The sequence below is a fragment of the Solanum verrucosum genome, unplaced genomic scaffold (genome assembly GCF_900185275.1).
Source record: "Solanum verrucosum unplaced genomic scaffold, falcon-dt-bn FXZP01000060.1, whole genome shotgun sequence".
In the NCBI taxonomy this organism is placed as follows: Eukaryota; Viridiplantae; Streptophyta; class Magnoliopsida; order Solanales; family Solanaceae; genus Solanum; species Solanum verrucosum.
The window spans coordinates 10,675,749-10,697,088 of NW_026020129.1; the positions used below are offsets into that span (position 1 = coordinate 10,675,749).

General features: G+C 33.7%; 2 protein-coding genes across 2 annotated transcripts; one reads left to right on the plus strand and one right to left on the minus strand.

Moving 5' to 3' along the window:
• Nucleotides 1–1,524: 1,524 nt before the first annotated feature.
• Nucleotides 1,525–6,722, minus strand: LOC125826273 (uncharacterized). Its single transcript, XM_049505594.1, has 4 exons — nt 5,905–6,722; nt 5,429–5,584; nt 3,274–4,003; nt 1,525–2,085 (listed from the first exon to the last, which is right to left on the minus strand). The coding sequence occupies exons 1-4, from the start codon at nt 6,560–6,562 to the stop codon at nt 1,899–1,901; spliced, it is 1,731 nt and encodes a 576-aa protein (XP_049361551.1). The 5' UTR covers nt 6,563–6,722; the 3' UTR covers nt 1,525–1,898.
• Nucleotides 6,723–16,195: 9,473 nt separating this feature from the next.
• Nucleotides 16,196–20,682, plus strand: LOC125826263 (COP1-interactive protein 1). The gene is made up of 2 exons (XM_049505583.1): nt 16,196–16,388; nt 16,568–20,682. The coding sequence occupies exons 1-2, from the start codon at nt 16,295–16,297 to the stop codon at nt 20,488–20,490; spliced, it is 4,017 nt and encodes a 1,338-aa protein (XP_049361540.1). The 5' UTR covers nt 16,196–16,294; the 3' UTR covers nt 20,491–20,682.
• The last annotated feature ends 658 nt before the right edge of the window (nt 20,683–21,340 follow it).

Consider the following 21,340-nt stretch of genomic DNA (forward strand, 5'->3'; position numbering starts at 1 on the left):
TACCATGCCCACTCCTAATATCGAAAGGCAACAAAAAAAAAGTATTCCCTTCATTTCGCAACTTTTTACATAAGGATTGGGAGTACGTGACACAAATTCAAATTAATCAGGGTTCAATATGAATATTGAACATCAGGAGACAACAACAAAAGTAAAAGAATATTTTTCTTTATTTGACAACTTTTTAATTTCAGCATCGCAGGGAGTACGTATGAAGTGGCAATAAATCATCCACGTCGGTGAGCATGGCGTTGAAGAGAAGAAGCCAATAGTGTTGAAGCAACGGTTGTGAAGCCGCCAGCAGTTTGCAACAGTACAATGGGCTAATGAAGCAGCTAATTTGTGTGTGTTTATTTATCCACATGGGACCAAACTTTTCCTCCTCCACATATTGGTTCGTCATTTCCAGCTCATTGGGTTACCTATGCTTCAGCCTTCAAGTTTGTTTTTCTTGTTTTCGAGGAAGAGGATACTACTGTTGATATAGGAGCTTGTCACTTACCTTACTCGTTTTATTGAGAAATAAGTATTTTGATATTAATTATTTTAAGATTGATATTTTATTCTTAATGTGAAATAAAGTAATATTATAATTCCGAGATAAATTAAGCAGATCTATTTCTAATACCATGTAAATTTAGGTCTTTGACCTAACTCATTTCTCAAAAACTAGCTCATGATTATGTAAATTCATATAAACAGACCATCAATCTATTTTCCAACCAAACCAAGGTGGGACTTAAACTACTCCAATATAGGGGTGTGCATTCGATTTTTTTGTTTGGTTTTTCACTATTCGGTTTGAATTTTTTGGTTTTTGGTTTGTAAAAGTGTAACCCAATCCGATCCAAAATAAATTTGGTTTGATTTGATTTTCCTTTATTCGGTTCGACTTTTTCGGTTTGATTATTCGGTTATGTCAATAATTAATAACATAACCAAAGTAATAATATTGATTCTCTTAAATATACTTTATAATATAAATCATAAGTAAAACTTAAAACACAATACTTATAATTATAACTATTATAGATGTTCAAATATAAAATATAAACATAATCATGATGAAATGCAATAACCAAAAAGGGACAAAAGTGGTTAACTCCAACTTAATTCTAAACCTAAACATTTATATATATATAATTCGGGTTTTTTTGACTTTTTTATTTTTATTTTTAAAATCCAAAACCAAATAAAGTAATTTATTAATCCAAAACCAATCCGAAAAACCAAAAAAACAATCCAAATAAAAAATCGATTTGATTTGATTTGATTATTCGGTTTAATCCGAATAGTGCACACCCTACTCCAACATACACTAGGCTATACTGCTTCAATCCCCCCCTTAACAAGTAAATTCTCCTTGAAAATAGTTTCTAACTTTGTCCAAGCACCCAAATATACTCTTATCACCTATTTTCAAAGTTCAAATTCAAAATCTCTAATTACTATATCACCTATTCTTAAAGTTCAAATTCAAAATTTGTTTTAAAGCTAAAACAAAGCAGAAAAGGGGGACAAGTTAAGAAATCAAGAGGTGACTAAGCCAAAAGAGCCCAATATAAGAACCTTACATAAAAAAGGGAACAAGTCTTCAACATGATTCATGGGGTACAAAATATATTCCTAATTTTTTACATATTATCATCTATGACCATCAAAACCTCTATATATATATCAGTTGTTAACTATCCATAATCAACTATCCACACCAAAGTAACAAAAGGTGAATCATAAAGGTGTTTTGGTTACTAGCTGCTACAGCAAAAGCTTCCATCTTGTGCAGTAATAACTGGGAAGTAAAGAGTAATCAAAATATGAAGTTCATATTAGTAACAGTTTTTTTCCCTTGGAAGGAGCATATGTATAGCAGAAAGGCAGATCGCCTTTCTGCTAAACTAGAACTTAGAGATTGGGAGGAACAAACGATCCTCCTTGTTAAGGTATATCTGATATAGTTGGTCACAGTATTTAGTAGCTAATCTTTTACATTCTGCATGATCCTTTGGACGTACTTCTTCCACGGCTTTTCTGAGTTTATTTTCTGGATCCCCATCCATCAGATATTCACCCAAAGCAGCTATACTGCACAAGTAAAAACATAAAAGAAGTTAATGAATATAGTGTCAGTTTAAATACACTTAGATTCAAAGTCATAAGATAAACAATCACATTGATTATCAAAACAAATGGGATATTGCATGTTCCATTTGCCATTTGGAATAAACAAATGCAACAAGATCAGATCGAGTAGTTGGACTCAGATCCAATCACAGATCACTTACCCCACAATAGGAATGTCACAAATATCTGTCTTGGGTATATATTCAAACACAATACCTCAGCAGACAATCCCCTTTTAAATTGTTTCTATTAAATTTGAACGTTGTCCTTGTGTTTTGGTGTTATAAGTGTCTTCCCTATGTTTTCACTACCCCCACTTCTAACCTTCAACTCCACAACTTTTGGCACTAACCACCTTGAACAGAAATGACGTTCTTCTGGAATTTTTGGATACCAACCTCTACAGTACCAATCAAACCATTATAATTGATCATTTTCTGAATAACTTGAGCATTGATGCCAAGAAAAGAGGAAAGTTTAAGTTCACAGAAGCTACATGCAAGTTATTCCATCAAATGAAGGCATCTTTAAATGTTCCTCCCAAGTTTAGCTTCGTTAGCACCAAAAACAAAAAAACTGAAGCTTACAAGCAGTGTGTGCAAAGAATACAAGGAAAAGTTTTACTAATACCTAAAGCCCAGAGACATGAAATGTGCCCCAAGGATAATAAGTATTAGTGAATCCAATATATATACCATGTTGTAAAATCAAAAGTAGGTATTACCTCATATGATCCAAAAGACATCAAGTACGATATCGAGAGTGTTATTAGACATTCTTTTATGTTAGTAATGCAATTAGTGACTTTTAGAGACATTTCGAAATATGGTGCATTTAGCACGAAATACTACAAAGAATTTTGGGACTACGGACAGTCCCAAATTTTACACTACAAAATTATTTGGGAGGAAATATGTAGCACCAGTAATTAAAGATTGACGAGTAATGAGATTAGAAGAAACATAGCAATGGTGTTTTTTCTAGATAAGTACAAAAATGGAATTCTTGATCTTCTTTGCTATTAAACACTGATAGTAACACTTGCTTAGTGGTTACGCTGCTAAGGTAAAATAACAGTTCAATAATCAAACTTACAATACTAACACAATAAAGATAAACTTGTCAAAGGATCAGGTAGTAAGTACACACCTGATTTTATCAGATTGACTCAACCCCTGTCTCGTGGTAGCAAAAAAGCCCTTGGAAGAGATGTTTGGAGAAATTTGGTGCCTATAAAGTGCACATATCGCATTCATACAAAGTTCAGGGTCCTTCTCAAAGGATGACCTCAAATCATCTTCCGACGAGAAAATTTTGCGTTTTGTAATACTTTGGATTAACATATTCATACTTTTGTCACTCAAGGGATCATTCTCCGAATCTGAAGAACTATCATCACCAGCCCCATCAAGCTTGTATAAATCAGATCTTCTGGAAGATAGTTGAGAATAAGACTTCCTTCCATCTTTGTCATCGCATCGTCTTACGAACACCGGTTTATGGGAATTGTCATGAGAAAAGGCCAGCTTTCCATCACGATTTAATTCTTGAATAGATCTAGTCTTTAGTTTGCTAAATGAAGAACCACCACCATTGTCACTATCACATAAGCTTCTTTTCCTCTTGGACACTGAAGTTTCCTTTACATCCTCTTCTTTTATCTGGTGTGGAAATGTTAAATTCCTGCCTACATCATTACTTTTAGAAACACAAGCCTTTGCATTCTCATCATCGCTGTCGCTAATGTGAACAACAGTTGAAGACCCAGCCCTGCCAGATGCTGTATTCAAGTTTTTCTTAACACAGCCTTTTGCTTCGCATGCTGATAGATCTATAGTAGGTGCTCTATTCTCACAAGCCAAATTGATAAGGAGAGGGTCTGAAAGAAAGCACCAAGAATTTATTCAGTTTACACAAGCACACAGTATCAGAAACATTTGCCTTTAATAAAATATGAGAGCTACCAAGACGAATCCACAAGCTGGGAAACGTCTGTGTGTACGCACTTGCCGATAAGATGAATAAAGATTCTTAGAATCAATCATCATGTGCAGAACCTCAAATCAGATTTATGGTTAGACTACACCAAGAGTTGAAAGGACCAAAAGGCAAGGCACCTAGTGATCTTTGTGTTACACTGAAAGTGTAAAAGTGACTACAAATAAGCTCAACTTTTAAATTGTATACTTTCTGTCTCTTGAAAAGGATTTTATTTTTAAAAAAAAAGTGAAATGTGTACTATGCATAGAAGAGTTAATATAATATTCTATTTAAGAGCGGATAGCATCTGAATCAACCCGAGCAAGAAACTTGGCTTTAAAAATGAAATATAGGAAATACAGTTTCTCTAAAGAGATGTACGAGAAAATAACACTTCCATCAAAATGAAGATAAAGAATAGTAACCTTAAAAAAGTGGAGCAAGTGCTCTTTTTTAAGTAATCATTAAAAAGCTCCAGATGTGTCTCTCTGTGAGAGTGTCTGAAAAAGAGAGGTCAGATAGATAGATCCACAAGCTAGGATATTTAAAGATTCACAAAGTTGACTAAAATTGTCTCTCAATAGCTGCTTTAACACTAGAGGAGACTAAGTTAGTGATATTATCATGCATTTTTTATGACTAGAAGTCACTGATATTCAGCAAGTAATGCTCAAATTTAGAACCATTAGAAACTAACAATAGGTTCCCAGATCAAATGTGATAACAGGGCACTGGCCTGCAACTTCTTCAACACTGCTGGCAGTAGGCTCCTAGTCAAAAGGCTACATGCGCTATTTATTTAATGATTGATGCTATCCAACAGTCACTAAACCACATGGAGCTAAAATGAACCTTCTACTCCTCTCTCTAGCTGAGCTCATTTGCTGCCTTTTGACCACTAAGAAATTGACAATTCTAATCCCCAAATATCTCAAGTTGCTACAATAAATTTAACAGGCTGAGAGAGCAATTCAAAAGGCTGGTTTGCATTTACTTTTCAATTAATGTTATGTGATACAAGGTAAAGACCCTACGCTCTTCGACTAAGCTCAAGCTGCAATGAAGTATGCTTGATAAAGTTTGTTAAATGAACAATAATAAATTCCATAGAGAATGAAGACCTTTCGACTCTTCTCTCGATACACCATGCAACATATAGAAGCAAATATCTTGGTCAATTGACATACAAAAAGGATTGATATTCTCAAGACAGAACCAAAAGGATTGATATTCTCACTTCTCAAACAAAAACAAGTTGAGATGTGGGTTGAATGCCACAAATAACAACAGAAATGTAAGAATAAGCATGACAAATCATCTGTACCTGCTTCCTCTGAACGACGTCTTTTCTTTTCTGTGTTGGAAACATTGCTATTGACTTGAGCAGAACCACCAGCAGAAGGCATGGGATGCAATGTCTGGACATCAGGACAATTAACCAGATTCATTTTTGTTGAAATGAAGTCCGTGTTACCACTGCCTGCAGCTACACCCATGTGACCATGTTAATCCTAGACTTTGAAATTAAAAACAAAGGAATACAAACCACATCCACTGCACGCAATTACCATATCAGTGTCTACCACATTCCCAGTTCCACATAAATACGTATGAGTTAGGTTTAGGTCCAAAGCCAAGCAAAAATTACAACATGCATGCATAGATAAGTAAAGCTTAAGCATAGCACAAAATCCATCACTCAATAACTGTAAGTCCCTAACCGAAATCGAAAACCATACACAAATTGAGTACATAACTGTAAAAAAAAGGTCAACAAGACTGATATAAGCATAATAATACCTTCATCTCTTGATCTACCACTTCCATTTCCATTTCCATTTGCAGTTGAATCAACCGATGGAGCCCTAGGTGGTGACAACTGCTTTTCCGGAAGATCTCCATCAGCACCAGAAGCTTTACTATTCACTTCTACAACATTATCATCCTCCGCTTCCAAATCTTCTACCATTTTTTGGATCACTGAGACATCCACAGCACGATTTTTAGCAGCTTCTTCCTCCTGAAGTGATACTCTACCTTCCAACTCTTTGAACTTTTCCAAATACATCTTCAGTTTTGCCTCAACTTCAGCTTTTTCATTTTTTAGCTCGTCATTTTTCCTCTGCATATCCTTCAATCGATTCTCCATATTTAACTTTTCCAGATCAACTATAGCCTGATCCTTCTCTGCTAAATCTCGCCCAGTCTTTACAGAATCAAAATCTCTCTTAAGATTTTGAATTTCTGTCCGCAGATGTTTTTCACGGTCCATTAGAATTCCTTCAACCAGAGAGAACTCCTTATCACGAAAAGCCGATTTTAGATACGAAATCAGTTCCGGTATAGAGGAAGCTTGCGAAATAGAGGAGGAAACCATTGGTTTCAAATCGTACGCCTTTCCTGAGTTCCATGTGCTTCTAGTAAGCGAGTTAATCACCGGTTTCGTCTCAGCACTCATCGCAAAACCTATTGAAAGTTAAAAACCTAAAATTTTGTGAAGAGAGAAGAGTTGTTACCGTTTCGCGAGATGAACTGTGAGAGTGAAGTTCCGGTGCCGGTGAAGAAGACGGCCGGCGAGTGGTTAGTGAGGAGAATTTTGCCGTTTCTGTTTCTGGTGGAAAGTCTCGTAGCACAAGGAATATCAGTGTACGGGGGATCACCCAAGGGAGATGAAGCGGGAATAAGCTGTCCTCGGGATAATAAAACGATTTTTTTTTTTTTAATTTTTTCACCCGGTGTCCGAAGTCATATTGAAATCATGAATAAATTCGGATCACACACTGCATTCCTATTACTCTTTTTTAAATAAAATTGGCTGTGAGCAAAAGAAAAATGAGAAAAAAGTTACAATGTGAAAAATCGAACCCTTGTCATACTCCTATTACTCTATTAAAGGGAGTAAAAAATAATTACTCACCAAATAACTTAGATGTTTTTTTTATCCTTCACAAAAAAAAAATGTTTTGTTAACCAATTATACTTTAGTTACTTGGCCACCAAGGATTAGTAGTGTTTGTAAGAAAGAAAATGGTTGACAAATGGAAGTTATTGAGAGATTGGTTTAGTTTGTGAGATATTTTTTAATCTTCACTTTTAACAAGTGGGTAATTTTATTAAATTCTAGCTAAGGTATAAATACTAGGTATTCTCAAATGTGAGAGTTATAATAGAAGAATTTGCATAACAATTCTTTTTCTTTTTTTTTGTGTTTCAATCGATGTCTGATATTTATATTAAAGTTCGACTAAATTCAATTTCATATGGAAGGATAAAACGCTTTCTAACAAAAGTGACTATATGGCGAAGGCTTGAATCTAAATCATTTGATAAAAATGAAAGAGTAACTACACTCAAACCTAATTAGTCATAATGATTGATCTCAACTCTCAAGAGATGCTGAAATAATGCATCAAAAGATCAGAACATAAATCAATTGTATACACTTTGACAAAAATATACAAATATGTATTAATTTATGTCAAACTAATGTAGAATAACATTAATAACTTAAACATTGTCATCATCATCCTGGGTCTGGTCATCTCAAAAGTCATTTGGGGCAAAAGATTTTACATGATAACATGTCAATCTTAGACTTGACAATACTAACCACTCTGCTCAACTATGGTTCACTTGATTATTCTGTTGTAGCTTTAGCACAAAGGTGATACTCGCGCTCAACCTACTGATGTTGAGCGCGGGTATGCCCTTGTGGCAAAATAGATAACAAATTACAATAAACAGGCAAAACGATTATTTAAACATACTTAGGTTATAAACAAATCACTAGAAATTTCAGCAAAGTTTTTTCTATAACTGGGAATAACTCCATCTTATAATTAATGTTATACATCTTTGATGACTAGAAGTTATATAACAAGTCATGCTCTAATCCAGGATCATTACAAATATAATCATAGGTATGCCACTACTAATTAACAATGTGCTAAGAAAGGACCAAACATATTTAGAGTGGAAGAGTATAAAATTAGCATATTGTTTATTAGTTTTCAGGGTTTTGATAATGAAAGATGGTTACTCAAAGTATATCAAATTATTAGTGAGGGGACTTAAAAGCTAATATAGTTTCTTCCACGGTACTAAAAGTTATTTTTAGTGGCAATTAATTAACACATTAATAGTCTAATTGTCGCTAAATATGTATTTTTAGTGACAATTAGCACTCTTTAAATGTTTCTAAAGCTTATAGCGACATTGGATCGATCCAGTGACAATTAACTAATGCTGATAAATGTTTTAGCACTCTTTGTTATTGTTGATATGCATATTTAGTGCTGCTAAAAGTTGTTTTTGTTATAGTGTTCCTAGCCATGAGGCAGAGGATACTATTAACTTTCATCTTCTGAATCTTATACTCGCTCTAGTCCATATTAAGTGAATCGTTAGAATCTTTTTCATAGTCCAAAATAAGTAAATTGTTCAATGTTCAAGAGAACTGTTGGAACTTTTTTTCCATATTTACCCATCACTTAATGAGTTTCTTAACTACTTTACATTTTTTAGGAAAATAGCTTAAAAATAATCATAAAGTTAATAGTGGAAAATAACATTTTATTTATGTCCTAAAATATATTTCTTAAGGGGTGTGCTATAACTCAATTATTCACTTAATATGGACTAGAGACAACTTGTATTTTAGATTTCTAACATAATATGTATATTTGTGTTTTAAATTTTTACTAACAAAAATGTAGAGACTAGCTTAATTCAAAGACAAATTAATGAATATTGAAGTGACAAATTTAATATTTCTGAATAAATACCCAAAAAAAAATCATTTATGTATAGTTGATCTTAACTAGTTTAGGAACTAGGCCGTCGTGACTTATGTGAATAATATAATTTCTGCATCTATTTTGTTCAAACAAACAACAATACGATGACACTTTCACTAAACAGTAATTAGGCATTTTGTCGAAGATTATAGTTAGACAGTTGAAAAAAAACCCTAAACTAGATGTGAATTATTAGTTTCATTCCTAAACTATTGATAACCTTAATTAAAAACATATTTTTACTTGACTAATTGAACTTAAATACACCCTTGAACTTGCAACATGAGTGAAATACACCCTAAATTTTCGTCAACTTTAGGGGTGTTTTCAACAGTTCTCTCGCATTTTTACTAAGAATCTCATGCTCCTACGAGAGTTTGAGACTACTTGTTGTGTCATGTGGAGATCGGAGATAATGGTGTATCTAAGTTTAGTTAGTTAAGTTAAGAGGTGTCTTTTTAAGACGGTCAATAGTTAAGAACAAAACTAATAATTCATGTCAAGTTTTAAAATATTTTAATACTTCTCTCAAAAAAATTATTCTCAAACCTCTGATTAAAGATGGAGAAATCATCCTATCAAAATCCAGGTTAATAGTATAGAGACAACTTGGTTATTCCCGTTGACCACCTAAACGTTTTGTATCTTACAATAATCTTTTTTTCAGATGTCATAATTGTCTCTTATGCATGTGCAGGTGTACTGAAAGTCTGAAACTAATTTATTTTTGGCCAATAAGATTCTATTAAGTGTTCTACGTAAACGTTTTGGGGGTTATTATTTCTTAGTTTTACGTTTCGTAAAAGAAAAAAAAATTTAAAAATTGTAGTAGGATAGTCAGTTTTTTAGTTTTAATTAATTACATTTATTTCTCAATCTTTCTGAAGTTTTTAATTACTGTACATAATTGAAACTTGATTAAAAGTACTGCAAATTATAACTTTTTATATAATTTAAAATACTTAAAAGTTATTTGAGACCAGAGAAAAATTATTTTACTACCCAAATAGTTGCAATATAATTTTGTATAGGCTATAACAAAGAAAAAAGAACCTTTCTTAAGGATTTATAGATTGAGGGTGTATTTTGTACAAAAGAATTATGTTTTTCTTTCAAAAAAATAAATGATTTGCTTGTTTATTTTTTATTTGATAAATGAACGATAAAAAAATAAATCAAAATATTTATATAAAATCTAAAACCCAATATATTAGCCGGAAGCTAGTAGGATTTCTTCATTAACAACATGGTACATGCATTAGATTCTGCCATATATTAATAAAAATATTTTTATTGAATTGTGTATTTATTTATTTTATTTCTTTTTTAGTGGGGAGAAGGGACCGGCTCGGATTTAGGGAAAATTAAAGCTTTCAAACATAAAATATAATGGAGGGTTTTACTTTGATCTAATTTTACTTGTCTGTTATATTAGATGTTTATTTTTAATTTTTAATTTTTTTTATTAAATAATTTAACATCTTATATCTTTTTACATTTATTATTAAGTAATATTATTCATTTCCTAATGCATTTTCGCAACTTATCATTTTATTAATATTTTTTTAAAAATGTGCATGTCAAGTCAATCATGAGCAAATAAAAATAGACAGGGGAGTGCCATTAAAACAACCAATACACCATCTTTCATAATTTTACTCCTTTCGTTCATTTTTATTTGTTTAATTTGGACTTTATACACTTTATAAAAAATAATGATTGACATGAATATTTTATCATTATATTCATATTGATTTGCCTAAAGATTTTAGGCCTAGGTCGATTAAAATAAGTTAATAAGATGTTATGGTAAGATTTTTAACAAATTATATAAAGTCTTTTTGGTTTTTCTATCTGATGTTCAATATATATGCGTATTAGAGTTTGATTCATTTGGATTCATACTACATAGGGCTTATTCGAAAAAATGCACTCTCAATTAAGGACATTTTCATATCCAGAACTCGAAATCAAGAATATCGTATGATTAAATAATTTACAATTTTATTCACTGCACCAGCGTGTCACGTGACACGGCTTCGTTGGGAAATTTTATTAAATAAATATAAATAACTGAAAAGCAAAATATAAATCAAGACCAAATATAGTAAAGTGACACCCCTTATAACAAAGAGTAGCGTAGCTCATTTGGTTCAAGGTCATATCTTCAGGTCAAGTGTTGGGAGTTTGAACCTCAATATAGCACCTTTTTCGATTTTAGTTAATTCCTTAATTAAATTTATTTCATTCACACATAAAAATGCTAAAAAAATTCTTAATTTTTAATATAATATTATAATTTTTTGTTTATTTATTTTTATTTTGAAATGTGACATCACTTATGAAAATACATATTCTGATTAAATATATAAAGCTTATATTTAAGGGCTAAGGCTGATTAAAATCATATTGGAGAGTCCAACTATGAACATGATCCATGTCGTCAAAGTATTTGAGGAATCACGTTAATCAAATCTTGAAAATTACTTCTTTCTTTTTTTTTTCTTTTTTTTTATAATTAGTATGTTCAACATTTTTCTTTTAATAAACAAGGACTAGAGTTGGATTTTGAATTTTGAGGAAGCTATATTCTTGCATTAACATGGAAACCATTTATAATAGGTGTAGGTTTTGCACTATTTAAAAGACAATTTCAAATAACAATTTATATCACATTTGAATTAAGCAATAAAAGTTATGAAGGATAAATAACACATTACAATGGATTATTAGAGTTAATTAATTGTAAATAGTAACTCTTTACACGTGAAGAGACAAAAACATTGTGCACTAATCAATAGCAAGTTGGAACAGTTATATAAGTCATCATTAATCATGTCGTAAATTAATCACACTTATATTGATAGATGCAATCAATACTAGACAAAAATATACGCAATTATGCACCAATCTAAAGCAAGTTGTAACGACTATATGAATCATCATTAATCACACTTATATTGATAGATGCAATCAGTACTAGACAAAAATACACACAATTATGCACCAATCTAAAGCAAGTTATAACGGTTATTTGAGTCATCACTAATGACGCCGTAAGTTAACTATAAGCTTACATTGATTATCAACAGATAATCTCAGTATAAAAAATTACACAATAGCTATGCACCAATTCAAAGATACACACGCACGCACGCCACACCATATATAATGAAAATCCATCATAAATTAATTAATCTTAAATTACTTGCTAGCTGATACTATCACTATACAAAATAACATAACAACTATGCACCAATTAAAATCTAGCTATAATAGACTATATGAGTCAGCACTGACCACGTCATTCAGTTCATATATATCATGAAAAATTGATATAGATTGATTAATAGCTGATACTATCGTTGTACAAAAACACATAACAACAATGCACCAATCCACAACAGGTTCTAACGGCTATATTTGTATATTGATAGTATCTGTTGATAATTAATTTAAGGTTTAATTAATTAACAACATATATTATCAATATACAGAAGGAATAACATAACAACTATGCACCAATTCAGATCCGACTGTAATAGACTAAATGAGTTAGCATTGATCACGCCCTTCAATTTGTATCTATATTATAAAAAATTATTCTGATTGCCGATCAATCAAAACCTTCTTTTTTATGCTCACTTAAAATCGATAATATAAAAAAGCTCACACAAATAAAGTTTATACTATCAACATATGTAAGGTAGATCTAAAAATGACCATTGATTATATATTACACTTATATATAACTTAATTAATTAACTATGTACTATAATAAAACCAAGGCAAACACTGTAATTAGACAGAGTGACACACAGTATCAGAATATGATTGTAAATTATACCACAAACAATGACCTGTTTCAAGCCAAACCACAAGGCAACCACTTAAAATAATTTAATTAAAATAGCAATAAAAACAAAAACAAAAATAATGGTGTTCTTGTAATATAACAAAAATTAAAAGGCAATTTAGATTCAATAAAACTCCAAAGATTCCATCTTCTTTTCCTTCAAAAATAATTTGAAGTTAGAAATGCTGTGCCAGTCGCTTTTAACCTTATAAGGGCTCCATATAACAGACAAATATACTTTCCCCCCTCAACTTTTTCTCTATTTCAAAAGTGACCTGCTTTGTATTACAGTCTGTACTATAAAGCCTCTCTTCTCTTCTTTTTTTTCTTCTCTCTCATTCCTCAAATTTGAAAAATTGCTTTTCGATTTCATCATTCTCTCTCTAAATTTGTTTTTCCAGTTTTGCTTTGCTTCAAGCTGTGCTTTGAGCTGTAGTTTTCAGGTACGTCTTTGAACTTCCTGAACTTGTATTTTTTAGATCACTGTTAATTGTTGTTGTTTTTGCTTGTGTTTTGATGTTAATCTACTTAATTTTGTGATTTTGCTTGTGTTTTGACCGTGAATCTACTTAATTTTGATTGTTCTTAGTTGTAGAGATTGCGAGAGCTTCAACTTTTGATGTTGATGTTCATTTTTGGTAATTTTTTCAATGTTTAGCTACTTGATTGTTAATCTATTGAATTTCGATTGCTCTTGATGTTGAGACTGTGATCGTGTTTATTGTTTTCGGATTAATTTGATTAGTTCATGAAGTTTTGTTGTTTGCGACTTGTTCAGTGAGTCTCTGATTCATGATTTGGATGGAATGATTGAGAATTTGAGAGTCCATAGCTGATTAAGCTTTGACTCGATGAAGTTGTTGCTAGAATCTTCGGTTTCGATGATTTTTCTCGAATCGATGAGTTTTCTGAGTTTCTTCGAGGTTTCCTCTGCTTTGCGATTGAATTTCAATCGTCTTTCTCCTGCTATGTGAAGAATTTTCTCACTGTTTCACTGCTCATTTGATGAGCTTTCTCTCCGCCTTCTATTAATTTTGTGATGAATTTTTGTTTCTGTGTTCTGTTTGATTTATCTGATAAGTATGAATCCGCAGATCGCAAGTTTTTCCGTATGATCATTCATATGAAACTTAATTCAGATTAATTAGATGCAGATATGTGATAGGCACATCGGTTCCGAATTCATTAATAAATTTAGAAAAAGTAATTGTTCAATTTTGGCTTTTGGAATCAATAAGGACTAAGGTTCTTATTTTTTTGTATTCAGTGGAGAGCTGAACAGAGAAATCACTACACTTTGCTTTACTCTTTTTACTTTTTTTTTTTTGGAATGTTGTTAATCGTTAATAGAGACATTTAGCTGACTATTTCGTAGTAATAGAAAATAAAAAGAAACGAAAAACGAAAAACAATTGGAACGTAAAGAAGAACATGTCACGTCTGTTAATCTAGCTGGCATTTTAATTTTTCAAAGTAGGCTGACCTTTGTTTTACCTGCACGCCGGTCATAAACAGCCAAAATATAAATCTGTAATTGCCCAAACCAAAAATTGGATCTGTCAGTGCCAAATTTGCTCTAGAGATAGTCATGTGTGAATTTAAATTAATCGGACTATAATATTGATATGTATAAAAAAAAAACTTTTTCTTTTTAATTATTTTAAAAAAAAATATAAGATGTAGAGTACATTTTTAGCATTTTAGGTAAAATTATTTTTAAAAAATAAAGAATTCAAAAAGTGTAAATGCTTTTGACCTCATTTTTTAAATACTTTTGATTTGAAGGAAGGAGAATATGCCGTTTCCCTCCATTTTTACCTAAAATGATTGATAAAAAGTTTGGGTTAGTTGATGATAGGCTATTTCCTTTCTGTAGGCCAATTTATGTAGGGCCTATCGCCAGAAAACACATGTTTGGCAGCTGGAGTTAATTGTTCTTCCCCTTTTTAGCCTTAGGAATTCCAATTTCTTTCGTTGGACAGAATCTGAAAATAGATAATTGCAAAATGATTTAAGTAAACGCATGCGCATTTTGGTAAAGGATTTTAGAAAAATTGCGTAATTATTTAGGTACATACAATATGAATATTTGTAAGTCTTCCCTAATATTTTATTTTAATCCGAATACTTTATAGTAAGAGTCATTTAATTGGGAAATGAATTATTTCCGTATTGACTAGTAGATATACTTTTATTGGAAAATGTTTGGTTAGATTGACTAAAATGAGATATATGTGATATAGTATAAGACGTATGCTTGATTTCGGCAGGATAAATTGGGATACATTTTTATTTCAGTTCTTGATATAAACCTATCCTTGTCTTTCTAAAATCTTTGATGATTTTTCGTTTTTATCTTGGAAATAGTAATTCTGAAATTATTATTTGACCTAGAGTATTGTATAAAAATAGTATCACAATTATAGTACAAACAATCCCAAAAGAAAAGGTTGTAGCAAGTATTAAAGAAAAAATAACTCGCAATTTATTTCGAAATAATGATCCCCTTATCCAACAACCAAATGTGACCCCTTTATTAGATTCTCTGCAGTTTCTTTCTTTTCCTGATGAGAATGTAGTTGAAGACTTGATGAGTGTGTTCCCCACTTTCCGGGGAGTATTACAGTATATCATGTCTAGCTGTTGGCAAACAGTATCTTAAAAGTTCATACAGCTCAGTCTGTCTCAGTCAATACATTTTTCTTTTGACCTATGAGATTGCCATTTATGAGAATGGAAAAGGCCTTTTGGTTAATGGCTAGCACAAGGATATTGAGCTGATGATCACAATTCTCATCCATGTATTATGAAATGCTTCATATTTGTTGTGATATAATTCCTAGTTATTGCTCTTGGGTAGTGCAGAGACTACTTAAAAACTATGTTGCTCGGACTCTTAAAAAAATGATCCATGTCCGATGCTCCAAATAGACTACTTTGAAGGATTTGACACGTCAATATTTTCGAAGGTGTTCGAACAAGATAGCTTAGAAGTGGAATTGCGTGCATTCCAGATCGTTGAATTAATGTTCTTTATTACAGGAAAAAGGAACTAACAAGAATTAGGTAGAAGAATGGAAATTGGACATGATGGAAAAGATATTGAGTGTCCAGAACTTGGACACGTGGCCATGCTTAAAATAACTAGACTGTTGCGGAATAAACGAAATGAACGTATGAACAATGGTGTTGTATTTTATTCGTTTAACTTCCAGATTCATAAGGCTAAATATCTTAACCCTTTTATCTCTTTTGTGTTTGATTTGCTCTTTTCCCCCCTCTATTCGGCATGTTGTGTAACGTGATTGGTACTTGACATCGACAATTCTTTTCTCAACTACCTTTTGTAAAGAGATCTCCAAATATTATTGGTTTCATAGAGCAATTACTTATTTGGTTCCTGTAAATTTACTCTCAAATCTTGACACGCCAATTTTCTTTTTCAGTACTGGAACTTACATTATCCGGGATGGTCATAGCCCTCTATTGTTGAAAAGACAGAGAAAAACAATTGACAAGTACATAAACACTTGAAGAGATGGCAAAGCATCGATTCAGGGAAAGAGTTAAGTCCTTTTTTGGAAGTCATGCTGATCCTGAGAAAGATGAAGAGCTGAAAGGAACCAAAGCAGGTATATACTTATCTTGCTCAAGAGCTACTGAATCCATCTGTAAAATTGTTGGTTTTGTATGGTAACTCAGTATCTATCGTACCACGCCCACCCTTGGTATAAATAAATGGTCTAGAAAATTCTTTGGGCCCTAGTGGAATCTTCAGGCAAAGTTAACACTTGGTCCTTACATCTTGCAGAAATTGAAGAGAAAATTCAGAAGATCTTAGCCTATCTTAAAGGAGAAGATGGTCGAGATGAAAAAGAACCACTGGTGGAGGCAGTTGAAGATTTTCACAATCATTACCAATCACTGTATGCTCGTTATGATCATCTCACTGGAAAACTGAGGGAAAATGTACACGAGAAAGATAGTTCTTCCTCCAGCTCAGACTCGGACTCAGATTCAGATGGCAGTACGAGAAAAAAGGGGAAGAAAAATGGTAAACTGAAATTCACAGAAGTAACAGATGGCATCAAGGAAGAATTGACAAGTGCAAATCTAGAAATAGTTGAGTTGAAGGCTCAGCTGATGGCTGCGAACGAAGAAAAGGAGGCCTTGCAATCCGAGCACCAGAGCACTTTGAGGAAATTGCAAGAAGCAGAAACAACAATCTGCAGTTTGACTAGTGAAGCTGAAAAGTTGAAGGAGGAAAATTCAAAGCTTCTAGGTGAGACAGTGGACCTCAACGAGAATTTGGAGAAATCTGCAAAATTAGAAGCTGAATTAATGCAGAAGCTGGATGAAATAACTAAAGAAAGAGAAAGCTTACTCTTGGAGAAAGAAGCCATGGGAAACAGCATTTTAGAAGGCAATAGTACTATTGAGGAATTAAGAACCACTATGGGGCAGTTGAAGGAAGAGAAAGAAACCCTACAGATAGAATTGGAAGGCCTAAAAAGCGAACTTCCCTCAGTGAAGGGACAACTAGATTCTGCTGAAAAAGAAATAGCTCAGCTAAGTCAAACGCAAAAGGCCACAGAGGAAGACAATTCTTCACTATCATCGAAAGTTTTACAGCTCTCGGAGGAGATAAGGCAAGCTCAACAAAAGATCCAAGACCTTGTGACTGAAGCTGACCAGCTAAAGGGGATGCTAGATGAGAAAGAAAAGGAGTTCTCTTCTCACAAGGAGATACATGATGCTCACAAAACTGAAGCATCGACTCGTTTAAGAGGTATGGAACTGGAGATTGGTTCACTGCAGTCTCAGAGATCAGAAATAGAGAAACAGAAGGAAGATGAGCTCTCTGCATTGCTGAAGAAACTTGAGGAAAAGGAAGGGGAATTCTCATCCCAGATGGAAGCTTTGACCACAAAGATAAACAATATGCAGCTTGAAATTGAATCCTTAAATGAACTGAAAGGCAAGTTGGAGGAGGAAATGGAGCAACAAAGAAACAAGATGTCAGCTGAAGTTGAGGACTTAACAAACGAGGTGAATAAGAAGGACCAAGAATTGGAGTCTCTTCGCGGCCAGAAACTTGAATTGGAAGCAGAACTGGAGAAGAAAACACAAGAAATTTCAGGATTCTCAAGTGAGATAGAGAGTCTCAAGCAGGATATAGCAAACAAATCTGCAGAGTCACTGAAAATTCTGGAAGAGAAAGAAAGTTCTCTTTCACAAGTGAAGGACCTAGAAGTGGAGCTAAAATCACTTCAGAATCTGAAATATGAGTTGGAAGAGAAGCTGACAAGCAAAGATGAGACAATTGTTCAGTTGAAAAACGACAAGGAGATGATGCAAGATAAAATTTCTGAAATTGAGAGGGCATTAACTGACAGAGGAAGTGAACTAGCCATTTTAAGGAAGAAATCTGAAGATGGAGAAACTGAATCATCTGCTCAGATTGCTGCCTTAACTTTGCAGGTGAGCAATCTGCAAGAGCATTCGGAGAATTTGCAAGTTCAGAAGTCTCAAATAGAATCTCAACACGAGGCAAAAGCTGGAGAAGCATCAGAATACCTCACCCAGTTGGAAATTTTGAAGGAGGAATTAGCAAGGAATACATCAGATGGCCAGAGAATGCTGGAAGAGAAGGAAGGCCTAGTGGTACAGGTCAGGGAGGAAAAGGGAAGTCTCCTAAGCAAAATATCTGAACTGGAGAGTGCATTAGCGGAGAAACTGGAAGAGCATGGAACCATGCAAAAGAAGCTAGAGGAAGTGCAAAATGAAGCTTCTACTCAGATTGCTGCCTTGACAGAAGAAGTTAATAAGTTAATGCAGCAAACAGAATTGCTCCAAACTGAGAAAAGCCAGCTGGAGTTGGTAATTGAGACAGGTAAACAAGAATCCACAGAAAGTTTGGCACAAGCAGAAAATCAGAACACCGAATTATCACAAAAGCTTGTGGATCAGGAAATAAAGCTGAAAGAGAGGGAGGAAGCATTCGGGAAGTTGGTGGAAGAGAAGGACAGTTTAGTGATACAGGTCAATGATCTCCAGGCTGAAGTGAAGTCACTTTGTGAAAAGATTAGCACATTGGAAGAAAACACAAGCAATACAAACAATGAGATCAGTCTGCTGAAGGAGGAAAAGGAAAGTTTCCTCCTGAAAATATCTGAACTGGAGAACTCATTAGTCGAGAAAGTTGAGGAGCATCAAGCCTTGCAAAAGAGACTAGAAGATGTGCAAAATGATACTTCTGCTCAAATTGTTGTCTTGACAGAAGAAGCTAATACATCCCGGCAGCAGATAGAGTTACTGCAGACGGAGAAAGACCAGCTGACATTGGCAATTGAAAGAGGTAAACAAGAGTCCACAGAAAGTGTGGCACAAGCAGAGAGTCAGAACACTGAATTATCACAAAAGGTTGTGGATCAGGAATTAAAGCTGACAGAACAGGAGGAAGCGCTCGGGAAGTTAGTGGAAGAGAAGGAAGGTCTAGTGGTACAGATCAATGATCTCCAGGCTGAAGTGAAATCCCTTTGTGAACAGAAGAGTACCTTGGAAGAAAACATAAGCAGTGCAAACAATGAGAACAATCTACTGAAGGAGGAAAAGGGAAGTCTTTTAAGCAAACTATCTGATCTGGAGAATGCATTAACCGAGAAAGTTGATGAGCATGGTCAGACTTTGGCACACGCAGAGAATCAGCACACTGAATTATCACAGAAGATTGTGGATCGGGAAATGAAACTTAAAGAACATGAGGAAGCATTTGGAAAGTTGGGCGAGGAGCACAAACAGCTTGATGGTATGCTGCAGGAGTACAAGGAAAGTCTCAAACTTGCAGAAATAAAGATTGAAGAGATGACAGAAGAATACCAGAAGAATCTTGAAAGTAAAGATCAGAAAATAGATGAACTTGATGACAAGATTGAAGATCTGAAGAGGGATCTAGAAATGAAAGGAGATGAAATCAGCACACTGGTGGAGAATGTTCGGAACACTGAGGTTAAGCTTCGATTAACCAATCAGAAGCTTCGAGTGACTGAACAGTTGCTGACAGAGAAAGAAGGGGACCACCAGAAGAAAGAGGAGAAGTTACTGCAACATCAAAAGTTGCTGGAAGAGAGGATTGCAACATTATCAGGAGTTATCACTGTATACAAGGAAACTCAAGCAAAAATAAAAGCAGACCTTTCAAATAAAGTAAACGACACTTTGACTCAAATGGATACGTTCAATATGAAGTTCGAGGAAGACACTGGTCACCTGGAGTCCCGCATTTACGAAATATTGAATGAGCTTAAGGTTGCTTTGAACTTGATCAAAGTAACAGGTGAAGAAAAGAAGCAGCTGAAGAAGGAAGTTGACACTCTAGTGCAACAACTGAAAGATGAGAAAGAATGTGCATTGGTGCTAAAAGAGAAGGTTGAGGAATTAGAATTCGCAGGGAAAACCGAGGTGACTCAGAGGGGTAGTTTGACAGAAACAATTCACCAACTTGAACAGAAGATAGCTACATTGCATAAAACGTTGGTGGAGAAGGATGAAAAGATGGGAGAGTATGAAAGGAAGATGAATGACAAAGATAAGGGAATGTTAGACTTGAGTGAGGAAAAACGAGAGGCGATAAGGCAGTTGTGTATCTGGATTGATTACCACCAGAATCGCTATGATGATCTTATAGAAAGGATCTCAACAAAGACTAAGGGAAAAAGGCAAGTAACAGCTTGAAATTCCTGTGTACATCATTTTTGCTTTGCTTTCCTGTTTACCTTTGTTTTGGTACTTCTATTTTGGAGTGATTGGTCGTTTTTTACTTCAGAAGATAAGTGATATTGTTGCTGGGCCTTAGTTTCTTTGAAATACCCTTTCTTTTAGTCTGTATAGGCAAGTAATGCTACCATTTTTTCAGTACTGGAACTTCATTCATTGGACATATCGATTAGTGGAATCGTAATATTGTTAGTACATGCATTTTATAAGATTGTTTTTGGGATATAGAAATCTTTTCTAGACTTCATTCTACAGAGTTTTTCGTTTTTATACTCTTAATTGATTCTTGATTCCTTGCCATGAATAGTTAATAGATACTTTGGCTTATCTAAGGTGGAATCTAACATTTTTTTTTATAATCGAGAAATCTTTGAAAGAATATTGACTCTCGAACCAACACTCTAGGGATACTGTGTTTTTGCTATTAGACTAAAGCTTTGGAAGCAACGTGGAATCGAGTAACTTTTCAAGGAGTTGGACCTGCAATCTTATTTCGCCAAGCTTGACTATTACGTATAGTTGAATGTTTTAAAAACAAATAGTGCATTTGATCTGCCATAGGTTTCATGTTACTAGATAATATACAAGGGGATTTGGATAATGTTCGATACTAACAGATTTGGGTTCATAACCTGGGTTTCAAAGTACAAGATCTTACAGCATACAAGCACCGCTACTACAAAGAGTATTTCACTCTTGATCGTGAAATGTTGATTGCTTGTTGAACCTTGTGAATTGCATGAAACTTCTCTCACAAGACGAGCAAATCAGAATAATTTTTTACATCAGGTAGAAAACTGCGAAATGT

What these genes read in the sequence shown, in the direction of transcription:
- LOC125826263 (XM_049505583.1), top strand. Translation starts at nt 16,295, where the DNA reads ATGGCAAAGCATCGATTCAGGGAAAGAGTTAAGTCCTTTTTTGGAAGT. An exon ending in GCTGAAAGGAACCAAAGCAG is followed by an intron (nt 16,389 to 16,567) that starts GTATATACTTAT and finishes TACATCTTGCAG; the next exon opens with AAATTGAAGAGAAAATTCAG.
- LOC125826273 (XM_049505594.1), bottom strand. Translation starts at nt 6,562, where the DNA reads ATGAGTGCTGAGACGAAACCGGTGATTAACTCGCTTACTAGAAGCACA. An exon ending in TGGTAGATCAAGAGATGAAG is followed by an intron (nt 5,585 to 5,904) that starts GTATTATTATGC and finishes GTGTAGCTGCAG; the next exon opens with GCAGTGGTAACACGGACTTC. An exon ending in ACGTCGTTCAGAGGAAGCAG is followed by an intron (nt 4,004 to 5,428) that starts GTACAGATGATT and finishes GCTTTCTTTCAG; the next exon opens with ACCCTCTCCTTATCAATTTG.